Source organism: Mobula hypostoma, chromosome 2 (assembly GCF_963921235.1).
Source record: "Mobula hypostoma chromosome 2, sMobHyp1.1, whole genome shotgun sequence".
Classification (NCBI taxonomy): Eukaryota; Metazoa; Chordata; class Chondrichthyes; order Myliobatiformes; family Myliobatidae; genus Mobula; species Mobula hypostoma.
In genome coordinates, this window is record NC_086098.1 from 116,017,485 (window position 1) to 116,041,722 (window position 24,238).

A 24,238-nucleotide genomic window follows, 5' to 3' on the forward strand; every position below is an offset into this window, starting at 1 on the left:
ACCACTGGTAGAAGAAGAGAAGCAGATGAGTGGTGCAGATGCCCTGAACCCTTCTTCCTCAAGGACAGACTTTTCCTTTTGATACTGAAGAGAGCACTGGTTCCTCATGAACAACCAGAGAACTGCCAGGAGGCATCAGTGGGATGGAAGGAAAATGGGAGAACATTCATAATTGAGAGTTTGTGTGGTCACGGATGTGTCTGCAGAACAGTGTATTGTCTTCCAAAGTCATTTAATGGGTGCAGATTGAAGGGGGAGGGTAAACAGCTAACAGGTATGGCCCACATCATTACCAATGTCACAGGTATAAAGAGGAGGTGATCCTACAGGCAAAGCTTAAGGAGCTTGGAAAGCAGGACTCAAATCTAATAATCTCCAGATTACTACCAGAGGCACGTGCAAGTACAGAAATAGGAAATTAAGGAGATGAATGTGTGGCCAGAGAGATGGTGTTGACTGTAATAAATCCACGCTAACCTGAACCTAGCGACCCTGTGTCAATAGACTTTTGCTTTGGTGGCAGGGAAAACCGTTGAGAGTTCAGTGCTAGGAAGGATTTTGATAAATCATGTTAATCTCCTAGCGACAGAAGGGTTGGTTACAGAGAACACAGTTTGAAGAAATAAAGGTCGGACAAGAAACATTTTCATGCAGCAATGGGAGGATTTCTGGAAGATTTTGGGGATGAGTGGGAATGATAGAACTTACTGGAGAGCTCCATGGGATGGAGGAGGGCTGAAGCACTACCAAGGTTTCAGAGTTGGACAGGACTGGAGAGGCAGAGTTAACCATGTGAAGACCACAGATATCTTCTTTCATCCATACTGTAAGTTTGATCATTGACTCTCAACACCCGTGCAAAAGAGTGAGGGTGTCTCCAGGGTGGTGCTCCATCCTGGGTAGACACTGTTCTCCCCGTGCCCCTGTCATCCTCTCCAGTGCTGTGTAACCAGTGTGGAAATCAACCAGCCTCAGTGCAATGCTGACCAGTCCATCCTGGGTGGACACTCCCAGTGACACTATCTACAGTATTTAATTTTGCCTCTGTATTCTTGTGGCCACACAACACCCACCCCCATGATCTTGGTGATTCCACAATTCCTGCTCTGTGCCAAATTTCACCGCTGTACCATGGCTGACACTACCTTCTGTTACCCAGAGCTTGGGTTCTGCAGCTCCTATATTAGTCCCTCCACCACTCTGAGAGCCTGCTTAAAGCCTCACAGACTGACCTCACTTTCCTTCACTGCCCAGTGGTCTGGGTATCATGCTCTTGTCAGGTTTAGTGGGATGATTGCCGGGAGGTGTCGCCCACTTGCAAGCACACAATGACCTTCTGAATCTGCGACTCCATCCGTTCAAACCATGGGGGATCTGCCACTTCTATTTCCCATATCCAGCTACTCTCAACTCTCACAGCCAGGCAGGCTGGTAAAAGTGGTATCCAACACACTGGCCTTCATTAGACAGGGCAGCTTGTTACAGGAGTTGGATGTTCTGTTGCTGTTGTACAAGACGCGCCCTAGGAAGTTTTGTTCTGGATGAATAATGGAAACTGAAAGCACATTGCACCAGGCTCATAAACAGCTTCTATCCCACTTCTCAGACTCTTGTATGACAAGATGGACTCTTGGCCTTGTTATGATCTTGCACTTTATAGCTTACCTGTAGTGCATTTTTGCGTAGCTTTCACACTTTATTCTGCATTGTTGTTTTACCTTACAGTGTAATCCTTTACCTTCAGTTCACTGTGTAATGATGTAATCTGTGTAAACAGTTTGCAAGGCAGGCTTTGTACTGTATCTCTGTAAATGGGTCAATACTAAACCAATACGACACCAATATTAGTGATACTGAGCACAGAGTACTGTGTAGTCTTGACTGCCCTGCTCCAGGAAGGGTACCATTAAGCTGGAAAGGGTGCAGGAACGTTAACAAGAACATTGCCAGGACTCAAGGGAGTGACTTGTAAGAGAAAGGTTGGGCAGGCTAGGTATTTATTCCTTGGCAAGGAGGAAATCTGGGGATGTGGGGAAATGACATTATGGAGTTGTACAAAATCATGCTGGGCAGACATAGAGTAACTGCACACAATCCTTTTCCGAGGGAAAGGAGTTAAAAACTAGAGTGCAAAACTAATCAATAAGCTTCAAGACCTTGGCTCCAATACCTCCTTGTGTAATTGGATCCTGGATTTCCACACCTGCAGACCCCAGTCAGTTTGGATTGGTAACAACACCTCCTCCATAATCTCCATCAGCACAGGTGCACCACAAGGCTGTGTGTTTAACCCCCTGCTCTACCCACTTTATACTTATGTCTGTGAGGCTACGCACAGCTCCAACGGCATATTCAAATTTGCTGATGACACCACTGTCGTTTCCTGAATTAAAGGTGGCAATGAATCAGCATAGAGGAGGGAGATTGAAAATCTGGTTGAGTGGTGCCAGAATAACAACCTCTCACTCAATGTCAGCAAGACCAAGGAGCTGATTATTAACTTCAGGAGGAGGAAACCAGAGGTCCATGAGCCAGTCCGTATCGTAAGACCTGAGGTGGAGTGGGTCAGCAACTTTAAATTCCTTGGTGTTATCATTTCAAAGGACCAGCATGCAAGTGCTATTATAAAGAAAGCACAGCAGCATCTCTACTTCATTATAAGTTTGTGAAGATTCGACATGACGTCTAATAATTTGACAGACCTCTCTAGATGTGTGGTAGAGAATATATTGACTGGCTCTACACGTTGGAAACACCAATGACCTTGAGCAGAAAATCGATACAGCCCAGTCCATCACAGGAAAGCCCTCCCCTCCATTGAGCAGATCTGCTTGGAGTGCTTTTGCAGGAAAGCAGCATCTATCATCAGGGCCCCCTACCACCCAGCTCCTGCTCTTTTCTTGCTGCTGCCATCAGGAAGAAAGTACAAGAGCCTCAGGACTCACGTTAACCAGATTCAAGTACAGTTATTAGCCCTCAATCATCAGGTTCTCGAACTAATGGGGATGATTTCATTCAACTTCACTCACCCATCACTGAACTGTTCCCACAACCTATGGCTCACTTTCTTATCTTGAGTCATTGATTCTACTAAGGCTCTTGGATTTACTGAGCGGGCCTGCAAAAAAAAAAGCTCAAGGTTGTATATGGTGACATATATACTTTGATTTAAATAAAAATTACCTTGAACAAGTTTAAGGGAAAAATTTAAAAGAGACCTGCGGGGCACAAGAAGGCAGGTATCATTAGACCTGTGCATACTGTGCTTGTGACAATAAACTCAACTTTGACTTCGTATGTGGTATGAGCTGCCAGAAGAAGTGGTTGGAGGCAGATGCATTCACAACATTTCAAATACATTTGGACAAATACATTGATGAGGAAAGTTTAAGAGGAATTTGGGCCAAACACAGGCAAAAGGGATCAATTGAGGTGGGTATATTGCACAGCATGGACAAAATGGGCTGAAGGGTCTCAATGACTGAGATTCCACAGCCCTCCATGGTCAGAAGATAAAAACATTTACTTTCCTCTGCTCATCTCTGCCCCAAATGGCCAAGTCCTGAGACTGTGTCCCCGGCTCTCAGATTTTTGAGTTAGAGGAAGAGTCTTGGTTCACACCTTGGGGACAAATAAGTGCAAGGCCTAACTACTTTCCAACAATATGTTTATTTATCCACACAGTATAAAATAGTCCCACAGATTTCAGTCCGTGGGTGCAAATTACATTGGTTAGGTGGGACAGGATTGAAGCAGAGGGAGGCACAGAGGCTTCAGTTGAATTCCAAGTCATGATCAGACACTATCTGTGGGTTCCCATTGTCCTTGGCTGGGTGGCAGATGACATTCCGGATCCGCTCCCGGTTGTTGTGCAGGAGTTGGTTGATGGCGAACTCATTCTCTTGGCCAATGTCTGTCAGTCGCAGGTCACACTCCAGGAGGGTCTTGTTCATGGCTAGACCCTCCAGCAACTGCTTCCCACCCTCCTGGTCAGAAAAAAAGAAAACCCATGGAAGAAGGGTACAGTAGCATATGGTCAAATTACACACATGGCCTCAGCTAATGATATGGAGGTGCATGTTTTAATCCCACTACTGTACCTAAGGGGTTAAACTAAAGAAGTCAAATACAGCTGGACACAGGATCATTAATGGTGTCTGTGAAGGCACTGGATTGTCACAAATTCCCATCAGGATCACCCATAATCTCCAGGAAAGGGAATTTGCCATCCTGAAACTGCCTGCCTTAATAACAAGGAGATGGAAGCAAGAATGAGCCACTTAGCCCAACGCTGATCTGGCCAACCTCTGAGCTTCAAAAAACTCCCTCCCTGAATCCCCCAGTGATCCATCCACCACAACTGTTGGCATAGAAAATTCCAGAGATTCACTACTCCCCATGAGAAAAAATTCCCGCATGCCTCAGTTTTAATTGATCACAAGAAGACTGATGAGGGCAGGGTGGTAGATGTTGTCTATTGAGACATCAGTAAGACTAATGAGATTCTGCATGGTAGACTGGTCTGGAAGGTTGGATCAAATGGGATCCAGGGTGAGTTGGCCAGATGGAGCCAAAATTGGCTTTTGGTAGTGAAGTGTTGTTTTTCAGATTGGAGGCCTGTGATCAGTGGTGTACCATAAGGATCTGTGCTGAATCCTCTATTGTTTGTCATATACATTAATGATTTAGACAAAAATATAAATAACAAAGCTTGCAGATAACATCAAAATTGGTGGTGTGGTGGACAGAGAAGATTGTCTAAAGTCACAATAGGATCCAGATCAACTGGGGAAGTGGGCAAAGGAATGGCAGATGAATTTAACTCAGACCAGTACAAAGCAATGCTTTTGGGAAGTTAAGCTGGGACAGAAATAGCACACTAAATGGCAGGGCCCTGGGGAATGTTGAGCAGAGAAACTTTGTGGTACAAGTACACTTTTCTCTGAAAGAGGCAATACAAATAGACCACAGGAGCAGAATTAAGCCATTCTGCCCATCAAGTATGCCCTGCCATTCTATCATGGCTGATTTATTATCCCTCTCAACCTCATTCTCCCATCTTTTCCCCATAACCTTTGATGCCCTGACTAATCAAGAAACTATCAACCTCTGTTTTAAATATGTTGAAATGACTTGGCCTTCACAGCTGCCTCTGGAAATGAATTCCACAGATCCATTTCAGATTCCCAGATCTCTAGCTGAAGTTCCTCTTCATTTCTGTTCCAAATAGACGCCCCTCTATTCTGAGGGTGTGCCCTCTGATCCTAGACTCACTCACTCTAGGAAACATCCTCTCCACATTGACTCTATCTAGGAGCTTCAATACCCAATGGGATTCAGAAATTCACCCCCCCCCCCACCCCTGTCATTATTCTGAACTCCAGCATGTACAGGCCTGGAGCTCCTCACAAGTTAACCATTTCATTCCTGGAATCGTTCTTGTGAACCTTCTCTGGACCCCCTAACACCAGCACATGTATTCTTAGATAAGGGGTCCAAAACTGTCCACAATACTCCAAGAGCAGTCTGACCAATGCCTTATAAAGTCTCAGCATTACATCCTTGTTTTTATATTCCAGTCCTCTTGAAATAAATGTTAGCATTGCATTTGCCTTCCTTACCACCAATTCAACCTTTATGGAATCCTGCACGAGGACTCCCAAGTCCATTTGCACCTCTGATTTTTAATTTTTTCCATTTAGAAAATAGCCTACATCTTTATTATTTCTACCAAAGTTCACGACCATACACTTCCCTACACTATATTCCATCTGTCACTTTTTTGCCCATTCTCCTAAACTAAGAACTTCTGCAAACTCCCTGCTTCATCAACAGTGCCTGCCTCTCCACCTATCTCTGTACCATCCACAAACTTGGCAATAAATCCATCAATTGCATCATCCAAATCATTGACGTATGAGAAGCAGTCCCAACACCAACACCACTAGTTACCAGAAACCAACAGAAAAGGCCCCCTTTATTCCCACCCTTCTTCCTGCCAGTCAGCCAATCTTTATCCATGTTAGTATCTTTCCTGTAATACCTTGGGCTCTTGCCTTGTTAAGCAACTTCAAGTGCAGCATCTTATCAAACGCCTTCTGAAAATCCAAGTAAACATCTTTCTAACTCTCCCTTGTCCACCCTACCTGTTATTTCCTCAAATAATTCCAACAGAATTTAGAGCCATAGAACACTACAGCACGGAAAACAGGCCATTCGGCTGGTAAGAATTCCCAATAAAGAAACCATGATGACTTTGGCCTATTTTATCATGTGCCTCCAAGTATCCTGAAACCTCATTCTTAACAATGGACTCCAACATTTTCCCAAGCATTAAAGTCAGGCTAACTGGCCTATAACTCTCCTTTCTTTTGCCTCCCTCCCTTCCTAGAGAGTAGAGTGAAATTTGAAATTTTCTAGTCTTCTTAAAAGATCACTACAAATGCCTCCATAGTCTCTTAAGCTACTTCTTTCAGAACCATCCGGTCCAGGTGACTTAGAATTTTGGAGCTTTTATTTTCCTAAGCACCCTCTCCTTAGTAATAGCAACTGCACTCACTTTTGCCCCCTGACACCCTTGAATTTCTGGCATACTGCTGTGAATTCCACTGTGAAGACTGATGCAAAATACTTAAGTCTGTCCACCATTTTGTCCCCCATTACTACCTCTCCAGCATCATTCTCCAGCAGTCCAATATCCACTGTTGCCTCTCTTTTACTCTTTATATATCTGAAAATATCTCTGGTATCTTCTTTTATATTACTGGCTAGCTGACCTTCACATTTCATCTTTTCTCTCCTAATTGCTTTTTAGTTGAATGCTGTTGGATTTTAAAGCCTTCCAATCTTCTAACTTCCCACTAATTTTTACTATATTACAGGTAGTCTCTTTTGCTTTTATACTGTCTTTAACTTCACTTGTCTACCATACTTGTGTCATCTTCTCTTTAGAGTACCTCTTTTGGAATTGCTCCCAGAAACTCCAGCCATTACTGTTTAGCCATCATCCCTGCCACTGTCCTCTTTCAATCATTTGTTTGGCCCGCTGTCTGTTGTACATTTGTAATTCCCTTTACTCTGCTGTAATACTGAAACATCTCCCTCTCAAACTGCAGGTTGAATTCTATCATTTATGATCACTGCCTCCTAAGGTTTCCTTTACCTTAAGCACCTTAATCAAATCTGGTTCATTACACAATCCAGAATTGCGTTTTCCTTAGCGGGCTCAACCACAAGCTACTCTAAAAAGCCATCTTCTAGACATTCTACAAATTCCCTCTTAGGATTCAGCACTTGGTTTTCCCAATCTACCTGCATATTGAAATCCCCCATGACCATTGTGACATGGACCTTTTAACATGCCTCTTATACCTCCTGTTCTAATTTGTACCACACATCCTGCCTGCTGCTTGGAGGACCACATATAGCCACCACAGGGTCTTTTTTTACCTTTCCAGATTCTTAACTCTACCCTTCTACATCTTCCAATCCTATGTCACCTCTTTCTAAGGATTTGATTTCATTTTTTTTTAAATCAACAAAGCCACCCTTGAATATTAAACTCCCAACCATGATTTAAATTCAGCCACAACTCAGTGATATCTACATCACACCAGTCAATCTCTAACTGAGCTAAAAGATTATCTACCTTGTTCTGTATATGGTGTGCATTCAAACATTACACCTTCACTCATGTATTCATCACCCTTTTTGATTTTGCCCCTGTAATACACTTCAACAGCACACACTGGCTGCAATTTTGCCCCATCACCTGTCTGTCACATTACTCAGTCTCATTACACACTGCATCCACTTGTATAACAACTGTCCCTTTAGTTCCCATCCCCCTGCCAAATTAGTTTAAACCCATCCCATCAGCTCTACCGCAAGGATATTGGCCCCCCCGTTGAGTTCAGGTATAACCCGTCCTTGTAGTACAGGTCATCCCTTCCCCAGAAAAGATCCCAAAGATACAAAAATCTGAAACTCTACCCCCTGCGCCATTTCCTCAGTCTAGAGAGTGGAACTGCCCAGTGCAGCGGCTTTTCCACTTTTAAAACTGCTCCACGTTTCTTTGTACAGCTCACACCATCTAAATGAAGAACTGCACAAATCTAACACTTTGTTGGATATGCCAGATGCTAATAAATCAATTAAACAAGTATGTGGACAGGAAAGGTTTAGATCAGGGCTTCTGAACTTTTTTATGCCATGAACACCCTACCATTAACTGAGTGGTCTGTGGACCCCAGGTTAGGAACCCCTAGTTTACTGGGATACGAACTAAGTGCAGGCGAATGGAACTAGGTCAGATGAGCAACTTGGTCAGCATGGATTTGTTGGAATGCAGGACTATCCTTTACTTTGTTATTATATTCTCTCACTTGAGCTCAAGAATACCAGAAAATAGAAGAAGTAGGCCACCAGACCTCTCAAGCCCACCCCATCATTCTTGGTACATGTGACAACAATGAACCAATTACTCTCAGTTCCTTGCTCTTTCAAATATTTACCTACCTCCACCTTAAATATATCTAATAAACTGGCCTCTACCACTCTCAGGGGGCAAAGAATTCCAGAGATTCACTTCTCTTGGAGGGCTGTTTCTATGTATCTCAGTTTTAATTGTCCAGCCTCCTGTTTCAGTATCAAAATCATTTATTATCACTGATGTGAAGTAAAATGTATTGTTCTTGTGGAAGACCACAGTGTAAACACCTGTGATATTGCGGGAATACTTTCACCTGCTCATACTTGGTCAACAAGAAGCCTTGTCACACTCGGTGAAGGCAGCCCCTCCAACACCATAACCTCATCTACCAGAAGATTAGAAATTGAAGGTGTTGGAAGCAGGTCCCACTTGCCTTTCCTAGTGGGGTCCTCCAAGTCGGGCACCATCCTGACCTGGCAATATATCACTGGGCCCAAATCCTGGAACACCCTCTCCAACAGCACCATGAGAGCATCTTCACTAGAAGGACTGCAGTATCTCACCCACACCTTCTCACTGCAGTTAGAAAGGTCTGGGTACTAGCCGCTACTCCCTTGGACGATAATCCAAGCGGGTGGGCTTAGTCACAGGAGGGTTTATATGGCATTCAGACACATGGCTCACTCTCGTCCCTAGTATACTTACCGGGCCAATGTTATTGCAGGACAGGTTGATGAACTTGAGGGTTTGATTCCTCATCAGGACCTCAGAGATAACCACAGCTACATGCTCCGACAGCTCGTTGCTGGCCAAGTTGATGTCTTCCACCGAGGACTTCACCAAGGCACGCACTATGGCTTCTCCACCTTCATCGCCAATTTGGTTGAGACGCAGGTTGAGGGATCGGAGTGTGGAGAAGTGGCGGACCTTGTAGGAGATGGCTTTGGCTCCAAAGGCCGCGATCTGGTTGTCGCACAAGTTAACCTTCTCCAGTTTGGACTTGAGCAGGAGCTTGGCCAAAGCCTTGGAGCCACTGTCACCGATCATATTGTGGGACAAGTCCAGTTCTATCAGTGAGGGGTGGTTCAGAAGATACTTGATAATCACTCGTAACCGTTCGTCATCGATCCCGTTGCAGGGCAGCCTGAGCACCTTCAGGCTTTTGCAAGAGTGAATGGCCTTTGACAGGGAGAAGCAGTCTTGGTAAGTGAACTGGAAGATATTCCATTCAAAGTTCATACCACAGTCCTTCACCCCGTAGGTTACAGATAGCTCTTCCAGAAATGGTAGCTTGTTCAGCAAAATACTGAAGTCAAAGTGATCCATTGAGGGGCCGTCACTTTCGCTCCCAGTGTCTGATGCCTCATCATCCAGCTTCTCTGGGGTCTGCTTGACAGGGGGCAGGAGCTGGCCAATGTCCAATCTCTTCACATAGTTTCTGCAGAGTGGGATCAGCTCCAGCACCACCTTCACTTCGGTGGTGTCAGGGACAAAGTATTCGATGATGTTCTTCAGTAGCCGCTCGAAGAACATCTGTTTCCAGCTTCCTCCATACTGGGAGGTGTCACACACTTGCCAGCACTCCAGACAGCATCGGCGCCAGTAGCCCTCATCACTAACCAGGTTGGCTGTCACCTGCAGGGGAATTTTAGTGGAGATCTTGGCCAGCACCTTGCGTCTGTTCTTCTCCGGGAGCTCATTCAGCAGTGGGTGCACTGAGGTGTTAGTGAGGGGAAGCCAGCGAATACAAGGTTCAGAATCAGACCAGAGACAAAGCACTAGCTCTTGCCAGTCAGAGCCCCGCACACATTCAACTACAGCCCAGCACCACCCACACACACACATATACACACACACACACACCACCTCCACCCTCCCAAAACCTCACTGTTCCTCAAGCACTGTCTCTTGCTGTCTCACACATACACACACTCACATATACAGTACACCATTACATAATACCACCCTCTCAACACACCCAAACAATATCATCCACACACTCCCTCAATATATACACACACTCTCATGCAATATTGCCCTCAAGTACTTCACCCCATTCCATCCCAAGCAGTGGTAGGAAGCAGGGGGTGAGGGTGAGGGTGAGGGTGGAAAGCTGTTTATTGGTCTGGAAATCCATGACCAAGTGATGTTTCCCAGGGATCAAATGGTGGGCCCATCGCTATTTGCCATCTATATCAATATTTTGCATGAGAATGTACAAGGCATGCTTAATAAGTTTTCAGATGACACTAAACTAATGTTTAGATTTAGAAATAGTAGGATAGCACAGATCAACACGTGGCTGAAGACATGGTGCAGGAGGGAGGGCTTCAGATTTATAGATAATTGGGCAGTTTTCCAGGGAGGGTGGGACGGTTTACATCTGAACTGGAGGGGGACAAATATTCTTGCAGGTGGGTTTGCTAGAGAGGCTCCAGTGGATTTAAACTAGATACAAGGGGAGAGGGGAACCAGAGTGTAGGAACAGATGTAGGGAAGGAGAAAGAAAAAGAAAATAGTAGTTTGCACCATTAGTGATAAACAGAGAGTAAGAGGTGGAAAATTACTTAAATGCATTTATTTCAATGCTAGGAGCATGATAAGAAAGGTGAGCTTAAAGCATGGATTGATACCTGGAAGTATGATGTTGTAGCTATTAGTGAGGGGGTCTGGGTTCATGCAGGAAAGTGAGGCTGAGATTGAAATCAATCTGGACAGGACCTCACCGAAGTGATCTCTCTACATTCACCTACCGGTAAAGTTCTGCACGATGTGGTTGATGCAGAGGTCGCTGAGCCGCTGGACTGTGGCCAGAGCCCACTCATTATCTTCAGCGATGATCCTCCTCATCCTCCTGGGGTCGGCTGCTGGATTCGGCCCCGAGTACTTGGTGACCCAAGGGTTGGTGTTCATTGTTGCGGTCATGACTTTAGGGCCTGCCTTTGCAGTTGTGCCTATAAGGAGCCCTAGAATGTGGGAGGAGCAAGCTGGAGAGGGTTCAGTGCAGGGAGAGAGAACACAGAGTAATGTCCACACCCAACCCCAAGCACCTGTCAGTCCTAACCTGTGCTGGGTCTTGTGTTAAAACAACATGTTGGTTTGTTCCAGATCTCCTTGTATCTCCCCCACCTTCTCCATCCAATTGCAGATAATTATTCTTTGCCAGTGAAATCTCTTCACCATTGACACCTGAGCCTTCATTGCTGGGCTTAACAATAGCATTTCCTTCCTGACTCTTTTGTGCTTTCTACTCCCATTATAGATGCACCTCAAACCCATTTCTGCAACAACTATGAAATGCCTTGATATGTTTCACTACATTAAGATGCATTTGATAATCAGTTAAATAGAGCAAAGAGGCTAGAGGAACACAGTGGATCAGGCAGCATCTGTGGAGGAAATGGGTCAAGATTCTTCATGTGGATCGAAAGAGTGGTGGGGAGATGGTTGCCTATAGCCAGGAGCTTTCATCACCACCATTTGTACCTGTGCTGCCACCTTCAGGCATCTTTGTTCATGTACACCAAGGTCCCTGTGTCCTTCACAGGACCCTACCAATCATAGTGTATGCTCTCCCCTTTGTACACCTCCCAAAATGTATCACCTCTCACTAATCAGGGTTAAATTCCATCTCCCATTACCCTGGATGGCTTCCTATTGATTAATACCACACTATGGTCTAAAACACCATCCCTCATTATCAACACAATTACCACTTTTCTGTCATCATGGAACTTAGCAATCATGCCTCCAACATTCACATCCAAATCTTTAACATGTGGAACATACAACAGCAGTCCCAGCATCCATCCCTATGGTACACCACTAATCACATGCTTCCAATCACAAAAGTAGCCCTCCACATGATCCTCTGCCTCCTATTACCAGGCCAAATTTGGATCCAGTTTGCCATCTTGCATTGGATCCTAGGGGTTGTAATCATCTGGACTAAATTTCTATGTGCGCCGTTGTCAAAGGCTTGACTGAAATCCATGTTAAACCAAACAGCTACAGATATATTTACTTAATTCTCCAAAGAAAATCAATTAAATTAGTCAGACAGGATCTCCCACCAACAATCCATGTTGCCAATCCCAGATCTATTGCAGCCTTTCCAAGTGTAGATGAATCCTATCTCTCAGAACATTTTTCCAATAGCTCCCTGACTTATCTGGCTCATAGTGATTTAGCTTACCCTATCCTTTCTTGGATAAAGGAGCCGTGTTTTCTATCTACAATGAAACCAGGCAGCAGATACCTTGAGCACAGGTTCCAGTCTTAGTATTTGAGCTACTCAGCTCATCAAACATGATCTATCATATTTGTTCTGTCAAACAATAACTGGGAGTTAGACCTGAAGTCCTACCCCATCAGGTTCAAGAACAGTAAGCTCTCTTCACCCAACACACAAAACGCTGGAGGAACTCAGCAGGCCAGACAGCATCTATGGAAAAGAATAAACAGTCGTTGTTTTGGGCCGAGTCCCTTAATCGGGACTGGAGAAAAAAGATGAAATGTTAGAGTAAAAGTGAGGCTGAAGTTCCTTTCAGCCATTCAGTTCTTGACCCAACTGGCAAAACCCCAATCACTACAGTTTAACAATACTTGGTCAGCTGTCAGGTCTCTCAGTGGGAGAGCATTTTGGAGATAGTGATCACAATTCTATCTCCTTTACCATAGCATTGGAGAGGGATAGGAACAGACAAGCTAGGAAAACATTTAAGGGGAAATACAAGGCTATCAGGCAGGAACTTGGAAACATAAATTAGAAACAGAAGTTCTCAGGGAAACATACGGAAGAAATGTGGCAAATATTCAGGGGATATTTGCGTGGGGTTCTGCATAGGTACATTCCAATGAGACGGGAAGGATGGTAAGGTACAAGATCAGTGGTGTACAAAGGCTGTTGTAAGTCTTATGAAAAGTTCAAAAAAACTAGGTAATGATAGAGATCTAGAAGATTATAAGGCTATCAGGAAGGAGTTTAAGAATGAAATTAGGAGAGACAGAAGGGGCCATGAGAAGGCCTTGGCAGAAAGGATTAAGGAAAACCACAAGGTAATGATGCAGCTCTATAAAACTCTGGTTAGGCTGCACTTGGAGTACTGTGTCCAGTTCTGGTTGCCTCACTATAGGAAGGATGTGGAAGCATTGGAAAGGGTACAGAGGAGATTTACCAGGATGCTGCCTGGTTTAGAGAGTATGCATAATGATCAGAGGTTAAGGGAGCTAGGGCTTTACTCTTTGGAGAGAAGGAGGATGAGAGGAGACATGATAGAGTTATACAAGATATTAAGAGGAATAGATACAGTGGACAGCCAGCGCCTCTTCCCCAGGGCACCACTGCTCAGTACAAGAGGACATGGTTTTAAGGTAAGGGGTGGGAAGTTCAAGTAGGATATTAGAGGAAGGTTTTTTACTCAGAGAGTGGTTGGTGCATGGAATGCACTGCCTGAGTCAGTGGTGGAGGCAGATACACTAGTGAAATTTAAGAGACTGCTAGACAGGTATATGGAGTAATTTAAGGTGGGGGGTTATATGGGAGATAGACTTTAAGGGTCGGTACAACATTGTGGGCCGAAGGGCCTGTACTGTGCTGTACTACTCTATGTTCTATGTTCTACAAGTATGTGAAGAGTAAGAAGATAAGATGTGAGAGAATAGGACCAATCAAATGTGACAGTGGAAAAGTGTGTATGGAACCGGAGGAGATAGCAGAGGTACTTAATGAGTACTTTGCTTCAGTATTCACTATGGAAAAGGATCTTGGCGATTATAGGGATGACTTGCAACGGACTAAAAAGCTTGAGCATGTAGATATTAAGGAAGAGGGTGTGCTGGAGCTTTTGGAAAGCATCAAGTTGGATAAGTCACCGGGACCGGATGGGATGTACCCCAGGCTACTGTGGGAAGTGAGGGAGGAGATTGCTGAGCCTCTGGCAATAATCTTTGCATCATCAATGAGGATGGGAGATGTTCCGGAGGATTGGAAGGTTGAAGATGTTGTTCCCTTATTCAAGAAAGGGAGTAGAGATAGGCCAGGAAATTATAGACCAGTGAATCTTATTTCAGTGGTTGGTAAATTGATGGAGAAGATCCTGAGAAGCAGGATTTATGAATATTTGGAGAGGCATAATACGATTAGGAATAGTCAGCATAACTTTGTGAAAGGCAGGTCGTGCCCTATGAGCCTGATTGAATTTTTTGAGGATGTGACTAAACACGTTGATGAAAGTAGAGCCATAGATGTAGTGTATATGGATTTCAGCAAGGCATTTGATAAGGTACCCCATGCAAGGCTTATCGAGAAAGTAAGGAGGCATGGGATCCAAGGGGACATGGCTTATGGATCCAGAACTGGCTTGCTCACAGAAGGCAAAGAGTGGTTGTAGATGGGTCATATTTTGCCTGGAGGTCGGTCACCAGTGGTGTGCCTCAGGGATCTGTTCTGGGACTCTACTCTTTGTGATTTTTATAAATGACCTGGATGAGGAAGTGGAGGGATGGGTTAGTAAATTTGCTGATGACACAAAGGTTGGAGGTGTTGTTGATAGTGTGGAGGGCTGTTAGAGGTTACAGCAGGACATTGATAGGATGCAAAACTGGGCTGAGAAGTGGCAGATGGAGTTCAAACCAGATAAGTGTAAGGTGGTTCATTTTGGTAGGTCAAATATGATGGCAGAATATAGTATTAATGGTAAGGCTCTTGGCAGTGTGGAGGATCAGAGGGATCTTGGGGTCTGAGTGCATAGGACACTCAAAGCTGCTGTGCAGGTTGACTCTGTAGTTAAGAAAGCATACAGTGCATTGGCCTTCATCAACTGTGGGATTGAGTTTAGGAGCCAAGAGGTATTGTTGCAGCAAAATAGGACCCTGGTCAGAGCCTACTTGGAGTACTGTGCTCAGTTCTGGTCGCCTCACTACAGGAAGGATGTGGAAACCATGGAAAGGGTGCAGAGGAGGTTTACAAGGATGTTGCCTGGATTGGGGAACATGCCTTATGAGAATAGGTTGAGTGAACTTGGCCTTTTCTCCTTGGAGTGACGGAGGATGAGAGGTGACCTGATAAATGTGTGCAAGATAATGAGAGGTATTGATTGTATGGATAGTCAGAGGCTCTTTTCCAGGGCTGAAATGGCTAAAATGAGAGGGCACCATTTTAAGGTGCTTGGAAGCAGGTACAGAGGAGATATCAGGGGTAAGTTTTTAAAAAAAAAAAGCAGAGTGGTGAGTGCGTGGAATGGGCTGCCGGTGACGGTGGTGGAGGTGGATACAATAGGGTCTTTTAAGAGACTCCCGGATAGGTACATGGAGCTTAGAAAAATAGAGGTCTATGGGTAAAGCCTAGGTAGTTCTAAGGTAGGGACATGTTCAGCAAAGCTTTGTGGGCTGAAGGACCTGTATTGTGCTGTAGGTTTTCTATGTTTCTATTGACTTGTTTTTTTGTTGTTCTGTGTTCTTTCTTGTAAAAATTGTGTACAATTTGTTTGTTTTTCTTGTGAATGCTGCTTATGTGATGCTCTTTGTCTGTGATGCTGCTGCAAGTTATATTCAAAAGGAATTTGAGGGGCAACTTCTTCAGGCAGAGGGTGGTGGATATCATTGCACTTGTCAAGTTTACTGTCATATGCACATTACTTGACATAATATTGATATAAAAGATAGATATTGAGAAGAGTTTCTATCCTTAAAAGCTTTTAGGCCATCCAAGGTGAAATACCAAGTCACCAAATAAGTATTTCAATATTAATAATTGGTCAGACTAGTCTGCAGTCTCCCACTGCAGACGTGTATCTTAATGAAACCTTTGGTCTACACCCAGACTACTCTATGCTGGAGCCTTGGGTTTTAACAGTGTCCAACCGATACAAGCTTTCTTTCCCTTTATTAATGTAATGTGAATGTCACTGGCTGTGGCAACATTTATCATCAACCTGATTGTGATTAGCCAAGAGTTAATTGCACTGTGGATCTGGAGACAGTACATTGGCCAAAATGGCTGAGGATAACACACTTCTTTCTTTAACAGAAATGAACCTGATGGGTTTTTTATGACTGTTCCTGAGAACGGCTTTGTTTTAAATTCCAGAGATATTAAACAGCTTGGATTTAAATGCTACCATGGCTTGGAAGTGCAGTCTCCAAATCTTTGCCTGCTGCTCCTGTGACACAACCACTTTGCCACCAGTAAAGTACCAGCCGTCTGTTCAGATGTAAACAAAGACTGTAGGGAGGAGGTTGACCACATCAGTACACAACACCATTTGACAGGGCAGGGTGAACAGACAGACAGTCAGAATGACATGTACCAGAACACAGAACAGTACAGCTCAGGAAGAGTCCCTTTGGACCACAATGTCTGTGTTAAACATGGTGCCAAATTAAAGAAATTCTTTTCTGTTCCTCCACCCCGACATATTCATGTGTCCTCTGAACACCACCATGAGTGCTTTCACCCCTACCATCTATTTTGCAAGAGGATTGAAGGTAAAATGGATTAATTTGGGTTTGAATAGCTATGTGGGATTGGGATATTACATCCATTTCAGAAATATGGTTAAGTGAGGGGCAAGACTGGCAGCTGATGTTCTGGGGTACAAGTGCTTTAGGTGGGATAGAGGCAAAGGGAGGAGAGAACGGGGAGTTGCATTTTTGATTGAGGGGAATGTCACAGCATTGGTCAAAGACAAAATTACTGAAGGATCATCCAGCGAGTCTTTCTGGGTGAAGCTGGGAAATAAGAAACACATAATCACATGGTTGAGATTGTACTATAAGCCCTCAAATAGACAGAGGTTAGAAGAACAAATATGCTGGGAGTTTGTGTAGGGGATTTTAACTTTCCCAAACAGAGACTGGGATTCCCTTACCGTTAAGGGTGAGTATGGGGTGGAATTTGTTAAGTGCATTCAGGGAACTCTACTAGAGAGTTCTACTAGGGAGAGAGCAAAGCAGGATGTACACTTGGAGCAAGTGACTGAGGTGACATGGCAAGCACTTTGAGACCAGTGACCATAGTTCTATTAGTCTTAAAATAAGGGACAGAACAGTTCAACTTCTAAACTGGGGTATGGCAAGTTTTGACAGTATGTGACAAGATCTTGCTGTTTGAAATGGGTTGTTTGTAGGCAAAGTGATCACAGGCTAGTGGGAGGCTTTTAAAGGTGAGATAGTGAGAGCTCATGGTCTATATGTTCCTGCTTGAGTAAAGGGCAGGCCTAGTAGGAGTAGGAAACCTTGGATGATGAGGAATACAGGGGCCCTGGCCAGGAAAATGGAGGTGGCATACAGGCAGCTGGATTCAATTGAATCCCTGGATGAATACAAGGGATTCAGAAGTATACTCAAGAAGGAAATTAGGAAGGAAAAAAGGGGGCATGAGATAACTTTGGTGGAGAAGATCAAGGAAAACCAGAAAGATCTTAAAAATGTATTAAGGGAAAAAGAGTAACTAGAGAGACAAATTAAGGCCCCTCATATACCAAAAGATCTTGCCCGACTCCTGCAGACCTGTGGAGCTGAGATGGTTGGTATAAAAAGAGTAAAGGTTGCCTCAAGAAGACAATATCCATCAAAGATCTTCACCATCCAGACCATGCTACCATTGAGAAAGAGGCAGAAGTCTCAAACCACCAGGTTCAAAACAGCTGCTTTCCTTCAACAATGCAGTTCTTGAACCAGCTGGCACAATTCTAATCACTACAGTTTAGGATCACGATGACCACTTTGATCACTATGTACTAAAATTTGACAGATGTCAAAGAAAAATATTATCAAAATACTGTGGTGCTACAGGTTTGAGAACCCTGCAGAATTTTCTCTATTTCTGCATAAATATGACTGAAAATGTAATCAGATCCTCACACAATTCCTAAACTACATAAAGAGAACCAATTAAATAAATAACTCAAGATCATTATACTTTCATTTATTTATTGAGAAAAATGATCCAATATCACATGTATTTGTTGGAAAAAGTACATGAAGCTCCAGGGTAATGCCTTCTACAAAAGCTTTTTGGAGTCGGGTGTTCCAATCAATGAGGTGAGATTGGAGGTGTGGATTGTAGAGGCGTCCTGCCCTATGAAGACATATACACACACACACACACAAAGTCAGGTTACTTACAGAGCCCGCACTTCTCAAGAAAGATCTGTTTATGTGCGCCATGTCTCAATCAAAACAACTTTCAGAGGACCTTAGAAGAAGAATTGTACAGATGTATGAAGCTGGAAAAAGTTACAAGAGTATTTCAACAGACCGAAGTGTTCATCAGTCCATAGCAGAGAAATTGTCTACAAATGGATGAAATTCAGTACTATTGCTAATCTCCCTAGGAGTGGGCATCCTGTAAAGATCACACCAAGAGCACAGTGTGCAATGCTGAAGGAGGTGAAAAAGAACCCAAGGGTAACAGCAAAAGACCTGCAGAAATTTCTAGAACTTGCTAAAGTCTCTGTTAATGTGACCACTCATAGGCATCTGTTAGTCTCGTGAGACCATGGATTTTCACCTTGGAAGACTGGCAGTTGCCCATGCTGCAAGTCCCTCCTCTCCATGCCACCGATGTTGTCCAAGGGAAGGGCACTAGGGCCGATACAGCTTGGCACTGGTGTCATCGCAGAGCAATGTGTGGTTAAGTGCCTTGCTCAAGGACACAACACGCTGCCTCAGCTGGGGCTCGAACTAGTGACCTTTAGATCACTAGACCAATGCCTTAACCACCTGGCCACGCGCCAACACAATGTGACCACTATAAGAAAAACAATGAACAAGAATTGGTGTCCATAGAAGGACACCATGGAGGAGACCACTGCCCTCCAAAAAAAAAACAGTGCTGCACATCAAGTTTACAAGGCACCACCTGGATGTTCCACAATACTTCTGGGACAATGTTCTGTGGATGGAAGAGATAAAAGTTGAACTTCTTGGCAGAAGTGCATATTGCTATGTTTGGAGGGAAAAGCACACCAACACCAAAACTTCATCTCAACTATGAAGCATAGTGGAGGGAGCATCATACTTCGAAGCTGCTTTGCTGCATCAGGGCCTGGACAGCTTGTAATCATTGAGGGAACAATGAATTCAAAATTTTATCAAGACATTTTACAGGAGAATATCAGGGTAGCAGTCCATCACCTGAGCTTAGTAGAAGTTGGATAATGCAACAAGGCAATGACCCGAAACATAAGAGTAAATGAACAGAATGGCTTAAAAAGAAGAAAATTTGTGTTTTGGAGTAGCCAAGTTGAAGTCCTGACATTAATTTTATAGAAATGTTGGGGAAGGACCTGAAGCAAGCAGTTCATGCAAGGAAGCCTACCAACATCCTAGAGTTGAAGCAGTTTTGTTAGGAGGAATGGCCTAAAATCCCTCCAAGTCGATGTGCACAATTGATCAACAGTTACATGAAATGTTTGGTTGAAGTTATTGCTGTACAAGGGGGCCACACTATAACTGAAAGCAAAGGTTCACATACTTTTTCCAACAAATATATGTAATATTCAATCATCTTTCTCAATTAATAATTGAACAAGTATAATGTTTTTTGTGTTACTTAATTAGGTTCTCTGTATCTAGTTTTAGGTCTTATGGGAAGATCTAATCATTTTAAGTCATATTTATGCAGAAATAGATAAAATTCTACAGGGTTCACAAACTTTCTAGCACCACTGTATATTACTTGAGATTCATTTTCTTGCAAGTGTTATTAGAAAAGTAAAGAATTGCAATAGAATTTATTAAAAAACTATAAACAAAGTCTGACAAAAAACAATGTGCAAAAGAAGACAAATTAAGACCATAAGATACAGGAGCAGAATTAGGCTATTTGGTCCATCAAGTCTCCTCTGCCATTTGATCATGGCTTATCCATTTTCCCTACCAGTCCCATTCTCCTGCCTTTTACCTGTATCCAATTCATGCCCCAACTAATCAAGAATTTATCAACCTCTATCTTAAATATACACAATGACTTGGCCTCCACAGCTGCCTGTGGCAATAAATTCCACAGATTCACCACTCTCTGGCTAAAGAAATTCCTCCTCATCTCCATTGTAAAAGGCTGTCCCTGTATTCTGAGGCTGTGTCCTCTAGTCTCAGACTTCCCCGGGAAACATCCTTTCCACATCCACTCGATTGAGGTCTTTCAACATTCGATAGATTTCAATGAGGTCACCCCTCATTCTTCTGATTCCAATTTTATAGAGGCCCTAAGCCATTAAATGCTCTTCATATGACAAGCCATTCAATCCTGGAATCATTTTCGTAAACCTTTGAACCCTCTCCAATGTCAGCACATCCTTTCGTCAATAATTGACCCAAAAATACTCACAATATTCAAATGAGGCCTACCAGTTCTTTATAAAGTCTCAACATTACATCCTCCAAGTACCTTGAAACCACATCCTTAACAATTGATTGTAACATCTTCTCAGACACTGTAGTCAGACTAACTGGCCTATAACTTTCATTTCTTCTGTCTCTCTCCCTTCTTGAAGAGTGGAGTGACATTTGCAATTTTCCATTCCTCTGGAACCTTGCCAGAATCCAGTGATTCTTGAAAGATCTTTACTAATGCCTCTACAATCTCTTCAGCCACCTCTTTCAAACCCTGTAGTGGAGTCCATCTGGTGCAGGTGACTTATTTACCTTCAGAATTTTCAGTTTCCCAAGAACTTTCTCCCTGGTAGTGGCAATTTGACACACTTCTGCCCCCAGACATTGAGAACATGTTACAGAACCCTTGAAAGTGAGCTGGTAGGTTGTAAGATAAGTTACAAGATAAGCTGTGAGTGAAGTTATCCATGGCGGTTCCGGAACCTGATGGTGTAGGGTAATAGCAGCTCCTGAACCTGGTGCGGTGGAACCTAAGGCTTCTGTACCTCCTGCTCGATGACAGTTGCGAGAACAGAGCATGGTGGGGGTGTTTGATGATGGATACCGCTTACTTGTGACAGCGTTCCTTGTAAATGTGTTTGTGTGTGATAGACTGGGCTATCCCGTGAACTCCAGTCCGCTAGAGAAGGAAAACTTCTTCAATGTCGATACACCTTGAAGAAACTTCACAGCATGTTTTTGTAAATCTTTTGTACACTCTTAGCAGTATAATACGCCGACATCGAGAGTGCCGACTTACCATAGGGATTGAAACATCATGTCCTAGTAACTCTACTTAATCGTATCCTTCCACGCCTTGCCTATTCAGGTGTCTGTCTATATGCTTCCTTAAATCAGCAGTAGTGTTGGCTCCACTACTTCCTCTGGCAGCACTCCGTGCAAACAACTTATCCCGCGAGTCCTCCTCCTTCCGTATCCCCCCAACCCCTCCTCTGTCTCGCTGCCTAGGCCATGCGAGTCGCTCACCTTTCCCCAGAATGTTGCTCCTCCACTGAGTCCCGTTGACGTTACCAATGGCAACCGTTTCCACGCCGGTTCGCGCTCGGCCATTGGCTTAAATGCGACTCCGCCCTTCCAAGTTTTCTGCCCATTCATTGGTCGACGGGGTAACACTCATCTTCGACTCCGCCTAGTCCAACTCGGCGGCCAGCGCTGTCATTCAGAACGATGCCGCACGCCCATTGGTCCCTGAGAGCAGAGTGGGGCGGGGCCTGAATGAGTTGGTGCCGGAGTAATACCATCCTCAAAGCGGCAAAGAAGCTGAAAGTTGCTGGTGAATGCCCCAGGCCAGGCGGCATCTCCAGGAAGAGGTACAGTCGACGTTTCGGGCCGAGACCCTTCGTACCTCTTCCTAGAGATGCTGCCTGGCCTGCTGCGTTCACCAGCAACTTTTAAGTGTGTTGCTTGAATTTCCAGCATCTGCAGGTTTCCTCGTGTTTGCGTTTTTAAGAAGCTGAAATCCCGGTTTGTGTGAGTCAGAGGTGACCTGGGACTTGGGACGGTTGGGTTTACAGAACTCTCTGTGAATGCGGAGCAGTGTCTATCGGCCGATAGTGGGAACCCGCATCATGGAGCCCAGGAAGTGGGTTACCCGGAGAAATCAGTGGTAGCGGAACATCGCATTCGCAATAGCCATAGGATTGACTACTTCGACAGCACAAAACTATTGTGCCGCGCCAGTGGCTTTTCGGACCGCCTGGTGAAGGAAGAATGATGCCTTCCTGATGAAGATAGCAGAATTTGTCATCGAAACATCGGTTAAAATCGATACTTTCACCCGGCTGGAAACCCGAGGAGAGTTTTACAGAGTCATAGAGATCCTTCGGCCCAACTGTACATGCCAATATTCCCACTTAAACTGGGAATATTCCCATTTAAGCCGTCGTGACAGCACGGAAATCGGCTCTTCGCCTCATCTTGTACATGCTGACTGAGTTGTCTGCTTAAACTAGCCCCATATTCCTGTGAAGTTTAGAGACTTCCTATCAATGTGCATGTCTAAATGCCGTTTCAATGTTGTAATTGCACCTACATCAATCATTTCTCCTGCAACTTATTTCATGCCTGCCACCCATGAAGAAGTTGCTGCTTAGGTCCCTTTTAATTTGTTAATTCTCAATTTAAACCTATGCCTTCCAGTTCTTGCTTTCCTTTACCTGGGAAAAAGACTGCGTGCATTGACCATATCTATACCCTTCATACTTTACACACCTCAGGCTGCTGCACTCCAATGAATGAAGACCTATCCCATTCAGGCCTATGTCATGGCAATATTCATGTGAATCTTTCTTGTACTCCAATATCATGGAAACTTATTATGCCTTACCTAATAACAGATAAACAAAACTGTAATCATCATCTTAGAGCTACTGGGAAGTGTACCACTCTTTAAGCAGTGTTCTGTACGTTGTACGCTCACATCCTTGCAAAATGAATCTCATTCTTCTTATACAATGGTTGGCAGCTAGAAGTTCTTATCCTATCATGAAGGACTCAATTGCCAATTGAAGCAATCCTCATTAGTTTGCAGACGTAAGAAACTCTGAGCTCCAAAAGTCAACAATTCAGTCTGCAGCATCTGGACCACCCCTACTGTCCCTCGCCGCCAAACCACTCTTGCTATCCACTGCATATGACCTTGCTCCTAAATAGTCCAGCCCTGACAACCCCAAGAACCTAGCTATACTAATTCCATTTTCTAGGATTGACCCATCGCCTTCTATTCTATGGAGATTCAAATCCTCATTTAAATATGCATTCAATGTTGTGAGAGTATCCATTTCCAAATCCTAACCATCCTATGGTGAAAAATACTTCCGCAAACTTATTCTAAACTTATTACTACTTAAACCCATGCCTACTGCTTTTAGACACCTCTGGTTTGGGGAAAACATTTGCAATGTCTAGCTTATTTGTGTCCCTCATAATTTTGTACACATCTATTAGGTCCCACTCAGCTTCCCCTGCAACAAAGAAAACATATCCAGCCTCTCAACTCTCCACATAATTAAAATACTCGATCCCAGGCTATATCCTAGTGAATCTCCTCTGCAACCTCTTACTGTGATGACCAGAACCATAATTTGAAATTCTGCTGTGACCTAACCAGTTCTGCACCATTACATTTTGATTTCATTGGTTCAGACTTATTGGGCTAGCCTGTGTCTACTTTTCTCAAGTCTGGAGAGATTCTCCTTAGCCTCATCTCTCTGCACCCTCTGTAGCCTGAGCATACTCCACTGAAAGGAACAGAGATTTAATAGATGGAAGGAGGCCACTGACTCTGTGAGAACAGTCAGCTCGATCCTGATCTGGCCTCACTGAGCCTGTACTTGATGAAGTTCAGAAGTATGGGGGGAATCTCGTTGAAACCATTGCAAATGAAAGCTTTGGATAGAATGGATGTGG

General features: G+C 43.9%; 1 protein-coding gene across 5 annotated transcripts; it reads right to left on the reverse strand.

Moving 5' to 3' along the window:
• Positions 1 to 3,681: 3,681 nt before the first annotated feature.
• tcte1 (t-complex-associated-testis-expressed 1) lies at positions 3,682 to 21,835 on the reverse strand. Of its 5 annotated transcripts, XM_063072382.1 has the most exons (5): positions 21,797 to 21,829; positions 12,798 to 12,875; positions 11,185 to 11,397; positions 9,137 to 10,146; positions 3,682 to 3,986 (listed from the first exon to the last, which is right to left on the reverse strand). In XM_063072382.1, exons 3-5 carry the CDS (start codon positions 11,354 to 11,356, stop codon positions 3,774 to 3,776), a joined length of 1,395 nt encoding a protein of 464 aa, XP_062928452.1. In that variant the 5' UTR covers positions 11,357 to 11,397; positions 12,798 to 12,875; positions 21,797 to 21,829; the 3' UTR covers positions 3,682 to 3,773. The 5 variants fall into 5 exon arrangements, with proteins under 5 accessions (XP_062928452.1, XP_062928412.1, XP_062928442.1 ...); XM_063072342.1 differs by lacking the exon at positions 12,798 to 12,875 and having other exon boundaries at positions 11,185 to 11,418; positions 21,797 to 21,835; XM_063072372.1 differs by lacking the exon at positions 12,798 to 12,875 and having other exon boundaries at positions 21,797 to 21,830.
• Between the last annotated feature and the right edge of the window lie 2,403 nt (positions 21,836 to 24,238).

Bases quoted from the DNA above. Each gene is read 5' to 3' on its own strand.
- tcte1 (XM_063072342.1), bottom strand. From the start codon at position 11,356: ATGACCGCAACAATGAACACCAACCCTTGGGTCACCAAGTACTCGGGG. The intron at 10,147-11,184 runs GTAGGTGAATGT...CTAACACCTCAG, and splicing joins CATCGTGCAGAACTTTACCG to TGCACCCACTGCTGAATGAG. The intron at 3,987-9,136 runs GTAAGTATACTA...TTTTCTGACCAG, and splicing joins CCTGCAATAACATTGGCCCG to GAGGGTGGGAAGCAGTTGCT.